The sequence below is a fragment of the Megalops cyprinoides genome, chromosome 17 (genome assembly GCF_013368585.1).
Source record: "Megalops cyprinoides isolate fMegCyp1 chromosome 17, fMegCyp1.pri, whole genome shotgun sequence".
Taxonomy (NCBI): domain Eukaryota; kingdom Metazoa; phylum Chordata; class Actinopteri; order Elopiformes; family Megalopidae; genus Megalops; species Megalops cyprinoides.
The window spans coordinates 15,425,782-15,434,031 of record NC_050599.1 but is presented as its reverse complement, the minus strand read 5'-3'; the positions used below and the strand labels follow the sequence as shown (position 1 = coordinate 15,434,031).

Genomic DNA, 8,250 nt, shown 5'->3' with positions numbered 1-8,250 from the left:
TTAAATAGTGCTGTGTTGTGAATTATGCCCGTATAACTGTCACGATATTCTGTCAGTCACAGATTGATAAATAATTTCACAAATATCTCGCACATGCATGAAAAAGCTTGCTTCCGCCATAGTCTCATCACTAATTCTCCCTGCCCGGAGAGGGACGGGAGACTGCCGTTTGATAGAGCAACATTGCCCACTTCAGGCCGACAGCAGACTAATCTCTGAGCCGTGACCGGGAATTACACAACTTCTAGAAAAGTCTAAAACCACAGGGCATTCTTCCAGAGTGAATCACAGTGTCAACACCACCGTGAGGTATAAATACCTACAGGGGCACACTCCCGCTACGTTTCATCTGTTGAGAAGAGGCAGGATCGGAAGGGAGGTGAGTGGTCCTTGCTGAGGATTAGAGAGAAGGGTGCATCTGCTGCAGTTTATTTCTGGGAAACTGCATTTAGGGATCCTCTAGTTTTTCCCCTGCAGTGCTCAATCCTGTTTACTGATGTAAATGCCATACCGTGCTTTGTTTACACTCTGTATGCTTTCACCGGCTGCTCATTTGATGGAGATATTGTCTGTCAATATGAATATTTACATACATTTGGGAATGCTGTGATGGGTTTCAGGGGTCTGTAATTTTTTTAGTACCTTCTCAGTGCTCTCCTGCTGTATGAATGATGCTGCTCGTTTTGTGAATGACTAAGATCTTCGGTGAAAATTTTCTCCTACAATTTCAAAGCATACAGCTTGATTGACTGCATTTGTTCTTTTTATGGGACTTCAAAATTTGGGTGTCAGAAGAGGTTAAAGGAAGATGAAATCAGATTTAAGCACAATTTCATTTTTTCCAGCTTTGGAATGTCTTATTTTCAAGTCAGCCAAATAGGACAGTACAGGACAGGCCAGCACAATCAAACCCGTTCTATTCCTCATTTCTGACCTGGTTCTTTGCTGTTTTTCATTGCTGAGAATTTATTAGAATCTGTAAATCCCTGCTTATGCAGGGCTTTAGCCATCTGCATCTGGGAAGTAGCTTAAATTTGCTGCACGATGCTCTGTGGAATGCTGCACATGCTGTTTTATTTGTGCCCTCGTTTCAGTCTGCTTCACATCATTTGTCAAGAAGGGGAAAGTGCTGCAACTTCTCTTTTAAGCTTCCCTCAGAATAACCAAAATCCAGTGCTGTCTTTGATCACAGATTTTCTCCTTTTTTGCCTGGTTTGCATGCAGTAAAAGCTCCCTGTTTCTCTCTTTCATGTCTGTTCTTTTGGAAGAGGGTTGATTTTCATTACTGCCCTGGGGCAAAAACAACAAAAAAATTCATAAAAATCTGTGGGAGTCAGTGCAGCTGTTTGCATTCCCCTGCAATACCAGGAGGATTCACAAGTGCCTTTCCAGCCACCAGCGGAACTGGCCACAATTGTATAAGGAATTCAGAAGCTTGCATGATGCTTACATAACCAGGCCCCCTGCTTCAGTTTGGCAAAGTCATTGGTCTCTAAGCGCTTCTGTTCACACTGAAAGCTCCCAGCTTTGACTGAACAATGACGCATCTTATAGACATTGCTTTTGGCACCGCTCCAGGATGTTTGAAGCTGGGTGATCTGAAGTGTTGCTTTGTGAGCATCACATTTATGACTAAATCAAATGGTGTGCAATGATATGGTCCCTGCAACAGAAAATAAGTTTCATGAAATGGATCATCAAAGATGATCAAATGCTACTGTGACAGACAATGATGTACTGACATAATGGGACTAAGATTTTGTGTTTTGCATGATCTTCTTAAATCAGACTGTTCCCTCTGAGATAACATTGGAGATTTGAAATTGTTTAAAGTAATTATCAAAGGCCGTGGGAAAGTGTTTGTGTTTGGTTATTAAAGAGAGGACCAGGAAAAATAATTTCTAATTTATCAATCATCAGATAAAGGTGAATCAAAACAGTGTTAAAGTCCTTGACTAAATATAAATGATATCTCATTTCTGTTATGCAGTCTATAGTTTGTGCTCCATGTTAAGCTTTTACCATGGGAGACAGTCAGGCGTTACTGCAAAATTTATTTATTTATTTATTTATTTATTTTCCAAAAAAGAAAAAAGAGTGATTTCAAATGTCTGCTGATATTTCAGAAAACATTCAGTCAGTGAACACAATAAAATTATTAATGTCTATATATTTAAAGCAGATATTATCACAGCTGTAAATGTTAATTATGGCATAATTTTGTCCAGTCATGCTGTTATTTGTGTCGATGTTTATTGCAGGAATTTGCAGCGTGACATATGTACTATACCCCCACCTAGTGGGTAATTGTCAGCACAACAAAAACATTGAGGTCAGGTAGAGAAAAAACACCCTGTCATCATCACATTTTTGGTCACATCATCACATTTTTTGTAGTCTAAAAATGGCAGCATTATTATTACAGCATTATCTGTAATATCAGCATTACAGAAACATCTAAACAGCTTCAATCACGAACATATCTCTTCTAGTCCTTCCTGGCAGCACATAAACAACAACGTTTTCCCATTTCATGATAAAACTATACCGTAAGTGGCTTTGAAATGAGAGTTTGAGTGTAACTAACAGATTTTATCACCCACACAGGCCAAGTAGACAGTTAACAATGTGATGCTCATGCCATTTATATAAAAAATCCATTTAATTTACTCTGTAGGAAAAAAAGAGAGAGAAAGAACTAAGCAAATCATCAGTTAGGACAGAATGTGTAATTTCATGAAATAAAGCCAGACTGAATAGTACAGCACAGAACCGCATGGAACAAACAGTTCTGGACTCCTCCTGGACCAAAGAAAAGAAACGCCCTTCATCTCTGTTGCAGTAAAGGAGTCTGAGCCCTCAGCAGTGCTCCGATAATGGGATTGATTCTACAGTCTCTGCAAAATGCTACGAACTGCGAGGGGCAAAAATGCCTTTCACATGTCAATTAATGGTTGCTGAAGCTGGAAAAATGTCTATTTAGGGCCAAGCGAGACAAAATGCTATCACTTTACAGGCATCACAGGAGCATGTGCAGTAGTATGTGATTTGTATGTAAGCAGTAACTGTTTGTTATAAAAGTAGGAGAATGAGCAACTTTTTGCACTGAACATGCCTCCTCCTCCTGCTCGGTTTTCTCTGCAGGTTAACTCAGAGCCATTGGAAGAGAGGGATTGCGTGTGCGGTTTGGTTCCTGTGAAGGACGGTAAGATGAGGCTTGCCTGGTCTCTCCTGGGCCTCTGCCTGCTGTATTACTCTGCAGACGCCCTGCTGCCCCCGTCCAAAGAGGAGCTAAACCGTAAGTGATGTACACACACACACACAAACACACACGCATATGCTTCCAAACACACAATTGTGCACACACACACATGCACACACGCACACGTGCACACATACAAACCCTTCCTCTTCATACTGCTGTCCTCTCTGCCTCTTCTAAATTAATGAGTTCCCATATTGCATTGCAGAGATTTCACTGTTGGGTGAGAAGTACCTGGACAGGCAGATTGAGAATGCTATCACAGGGGTGAAAGAGATGAAGACTGTGATGGAGAGATCTGGAGAGGACCACAAAAAATTTCTGAATGCTCTGGAGAAAACCAAACAGCAGAAAGAGGTACCCTTTAAAATGCTGGATTGAGCTTTAATGTCTGTCCTGCAAAGCTTTAGCTGGCCCTAGAAGTATTACCGAAACTAGAGATTATCTGTCCCTTGCCCCATGGATTTGTCTGCTGAAAATGTAATCTGTTCCATTTGACACACATAGGAAAATTAAAATAGTTTGTTCTTTGCTGTTTGTGTGACAACTACTCAACTTGCTTTGATCAGCTCGCTTTTAGCTCATTATAGACTAGAAAAGCAAAATGTTTCTAGAGGTACAAACAGTGAAAGTGCACTGTAAGCAGTTGTGTAACATGGCAAATGAAAACCAACCAGTGCAGTTTTTTTCTTTTTTGGAAAATAGCGGATATCTCTGAGGGGAGTATAGACCCACATGTGAGTGTTCTCACTCTGTGGACCTTTGACCTCCTCAGACCGCAATGAAGACGGCACAGGAGATGGAGGCCAAGCTTGCGGAGGAGGAGGAGGTGTGCAACGAGACCATGCAGGCCTTGTGGGAGGAGTGCAAGCCTTGTCTGAAGAACACCTGCATCAAGTATTACTCCAGGACCTGCAGCAGCGGCTCCGGCTTGGTGGGGAGACAGGTGGGCCAGGATTACGTTTAGTACAGTTGTACCGTGAGCATACGGTCACCAAAATCTGATTTCAGTACAGTTATACTGAGATCACATTGGCCTTGGCCTAAAATCTACCTTTAGCACTACCAGCAAGCACACTCCTGGCTAAAATCCGATTTTAGTATGGATATACAGCGATCACATCACCCCCAAACATTTAACATATGTACACTATATATATAGTTATACAGTACACTCTCCTTGGCTAAAATCTGCCTTTTGTGCTGTAGTTGAACAAGTGATACTGCAGATACAAGAGCGCTCTGCTTTTGAATTTTATTTGACTTGAATGCACACCCTTCAGGTCTTTCAAATGAATATCCTGACAGTACTGGATTGTGCTCCTCACTCGCGCACAGTAATGAGAAATAATTTTGTATGCCGTCTCTCGCTCTCAGCTGGAAGAGGTCTTAAACAGGAGCTCTCCCTTCTCCATCTGGATCAATGGCGAGAACATAGACGTGCTGGAGAGACAGGACCAGGAGCAGAACCAGAGGTTCCAGGACCTGGAGGAGCGATACTCAGAGGTGGCGGACGGCGTGGACAGCATCTTCCTGGACAGCATGAAGGTGTTCGACCACATGCGCTCCTTCCACCAGCCCATGTTCTCCAGCCCCTTCATGATGCACCGTTACTTCGGCTCGAGTGAGCCGCGCCCCCGTCCCTACAGGTCTGTCCTGCGGGACCCCGAGTTCCACGGCTTCCACAACATGTTTCAGCCCATGATGGACATGGCCCGCAGCCTCTTCGGCTCGCTGGGACCTTACATGGGCAGTGATCCAGACTTTGACTCCATTCCCAATGAAGGTACACTTTAAAATTAGCGTTGGTTCACATACCCTGACACCCTGCCCACTGATGGTATGGTGCAGCATTCTATCAGTTGTGGCTGCAGCTTTGTCATGATGAACTTTGTTTTCCTGGTGTAGCCAAATACAAATTCTGACACCATGCCATCTATGATTCACCAGATTCAATGTTCACTTAAGGTAGAGATGCAATTAGACTAATTTCCTGGTATAGCCATGGGAATGATAACTAATCATGTATAATATTAAGTGGAAGGATATGTATCAGATGTGTTCATTTTTTTGCCAACAGATGGAGCTGTGAATGAGGACGTTGTCATTACCAGGCCTTTCGGGAAGGATCACATGACCTGCAGAGAAATTCGTCGCAACTCTGCTGGCTGCATCAAACTGCGAGAGGAGTGTGAAAAATGCAAAGAGATTCAGTCTATTGGTAACGATCACTTACAGCCTTCGGCTTTTCATCCTCAATCGTTTATGCACATAATAATTTTTTTTAATGCTTTTACATTTTTAAAATCACATCAAATATGAAAATCTCACTGATTTTTGAAATGTTATTCTATTGAAGTTAAATGACAATGTGTGAGTCTCCTAATGTGTCAGGGTTGAGACAGGAGACTGCATCAGGTAATTTTGATGCTGATGCATTGTATGGTTTCGGATGAGTCAGTGAAGCCATCGGTTATTTTCATGGACTGAACAAAACAAGCTCTCTTCACTCCTCTTCTAAATGCAACCTATAAAAGCATTCTTCATTTGCCTAATTTGATAAACCTCCCAGTGTCTGTAAAAAGGCATCAGCTGTTTAGTGCGTTGAACTCCCTGTGGCACATAAATGAACAGTTCCGAATCAATTAAGTGCCACTAATGGAACTTAACAGAACTATGTCTAATCAGAACCTAGCAATGTAGGATGCTATCACATCTCGCTAAATGAGCCATGGGTGTCTATACAGTATCAGATGGGATATTTCATGCATGGCTAATGACCTCACAACTATAAACAGGAAGTGGCTTCCTCTCTCTCAGACTGCTCAGGGAAGAAGCCCTTGGACGGCAAGCTGAAGGAAGACCTGGAGAGTGCGCTGGCCATGGCCGAGAAGTTCACCCAGGAGTACAACGGCCTCCTGAGGAGGTTTGAGGAGGAGATGTTCAACACCTCCAGCTTGCTCGACATGCTGAACAAACAGTTCGGCTGGGTGTCCGCGCTGGCCAACAACACGAAGAGTGAGGACGGAATCTTCAAGATTAAAACGGTGAGACTGAACTTCTGAGGCTCACCTTACTTTATATTGCCAAGCCTTTCTTGCAGCCCTCTTTTGCCTCAAAATTAGTGGCCTCAGAATACACTAAATGAGATCCTCTAAAGTTATGATTTTGACATCAGTATTATAATTCAAGCAATAAATAGGTTTTTATAGTTTTTATGCACTAATATGCTTACTTACATGAACATATTATATATACATATCAAAACTTCTCTACTTTAAAACATGCTTATTGATTTATTTATAGCATCAGCTAACATGACTTTATGACACCAACATGCCATTTTCTCTCCTTAATTCCACTTTGTTGTTCTCAAGGTGATTTGCAAGAGTTCTGAAGACGCTCAGCAGACAGGGGACACCAACGTGTCTGTCCAGCTGTTCGACTCGCCCCCCATGACCTTCACAGTACCCGGTGACATCCCCTGGAGTGATCCCAAATTCTCTGAGGTGGTGGCACAGGAGGCTCTCGATCGCTACAAGCAGAACACTATGTGAGTACCCACCACACTAAATTCACCCCCCCAAGCACATTCCAAAGTCTATACCCCTCTCTCCAAGCGTAAGGGAAACTATGCACCCATGCCTCCAATCACCACACAAACTGTACATCCCTTAATCCAAGCACAATGCAAACTGAAGAGGGACTCCCTGCTTACTCAATCTGTCAATCACTCTTCAGTGTGAGTATTATTTTCTCTGGGTAGTGTATTTAGAATTTTGAAAGTTGAGTGAACTGTCACTTTAAAATTAAACTACCGCTTAATTTGCATTCATTGTTTGACTGTGCCCCAGTGTTTTCAATGAAAAGTAAGACCATTAGCTCTTGAGCAAAAGAGAGTTGTATCAGACCAGTACATAGTACAACTGATCTCAAACTGTTCATTTGTGTCTGACTTTATGATTCAAATGTTTTTCTTTTCCAGAGTTGTGAAGTAAACCATGGCATATTTTCCAGACTGCATTACCAGCCTTTGAAGCATCCTCTGCACTGTTTCACAAGTCATTAATAACTAATATTTGTGAATCCCCTGTAATAATTACCGTAACAAGTCATTTCCCTAATTTAGAAATGTTTTGCTTCCACCTCAAGTCCTTCCTGCTGTAACATTCCAGATTAGCACTGGGTGAAATCTTCTCAGTTGTGTGGCAATGGAGAAAAAGAAAGAAAAAGTAGCTGTTCAAAGAGTAAAGAATAAAGAGCCACTGTTTATTTGAGCCCCTGACTAGTTCAGCTCATCTTACCTAACTTTGCTATACTACTGTTTTGCTTTATAGATCTATTCTGTCAGAGTGGGTGGATGAAAAAGAAAAAAAAGTTTTTACCTGAAATTCTGGTATAAATTGGAACGGATTGTTTTGAATGTTCCCGCATATCCTCACAGCTACAAACCGTGTTGCAGAAATTAATAAAATATACAGAATACTAAAAGCCCCAGCCATTGTTTTTGACAATTTCTGTTTGGTCATTACATTATTGTCATTTAGCAGACAGTCTTATCCAGAAAGAATTACATGTTATTACACAGGTACAATTTTTATAGGTTATTCATTTATACAGCTAGATATCGACTGAGGAAAGTCTGGGTACCTTGCCCCAAGGTACAGCAGCAGTGCCCCAGTGGGGAACAGAACCCAGAACCTTTCGGTTATGAGCCCTACGCCTTGCCATTATGCTACACTGCCGCTCAGTGTCATGACTTAATACTGTTCTTACTGCATACCAATTCTAGCAAAATTTTTCGATAATCATTTTTTTTTTAGTAAATCAGATCTAAATGATCAGTACTACTTCTGTGTTTAAAATCTATTTAACATCATTTATACCCCAAGCTATTCATCTCAGCATTTCCAGGTTTAAAATAAAATATATTAAAACACCTCTGAAAATCTCAACACTGCTCTATCAAGTTCTGTGTGTGAGGAGCA

General features: G+C 41.6%; 1 protein-coding gene across 1 annotated transcript; it reads left to right on the top strand.

The window, feature by feature from the left end:
• Window positions 1–168: 168 nt before the first annotated feature.
• On the top strand, window positions 169–7,781 carry clu (clusterin). Its single transcript, XM_036549832.1, has 9 exons — window positions 169–379; window positions 3,145–3,298; window positions 3,471–3,619; window positions 4,038–4,208; window positions 4,640–5,048; window positions 5,343–5,483; window positions 6,083–6,309; window positions 6,640–6,815; window positions 7,248–7,781. Exons 2-9 carry the CDS (start codon window positions 3,211–3,213, stop codon window positions 7,258–7,260), a joined length of 1,374 nt encoding a protein of 457 aa, XP_036405725.1. The 5' UTR covers window positions 169–379; window positions 3,145–3,210; the 3' UTR covers window positions 7,261–7,781.
• Window positions 7,782–8,250: the final 469 nt, after the last annotated feature.

Bases quoted from the DNA above. Each gene is read 5' to 3' on its own strand.
- clu (XM_036549832.1), top strand. From the start codon at position 3,211: ATGAGGCTTGCCTGGTCTCTCCTGGGCCTCTGCCTGCTGTATTACTCT. The intron at 3,620-4,037 runs GTACCCTTTAAA...TGACCTCCTCAG, and splicing joins AAACCAAACAGCAGAAAGAG to ACCGCAATGAAGACGGCACA. The intron at 5,049-5,342 runs GTACACTTTAAA...TTTTGCCAACAG, and splicing joins TGACTCCATTCCCAATGAAG to ATGGAGCTGTGAATGAGGAC.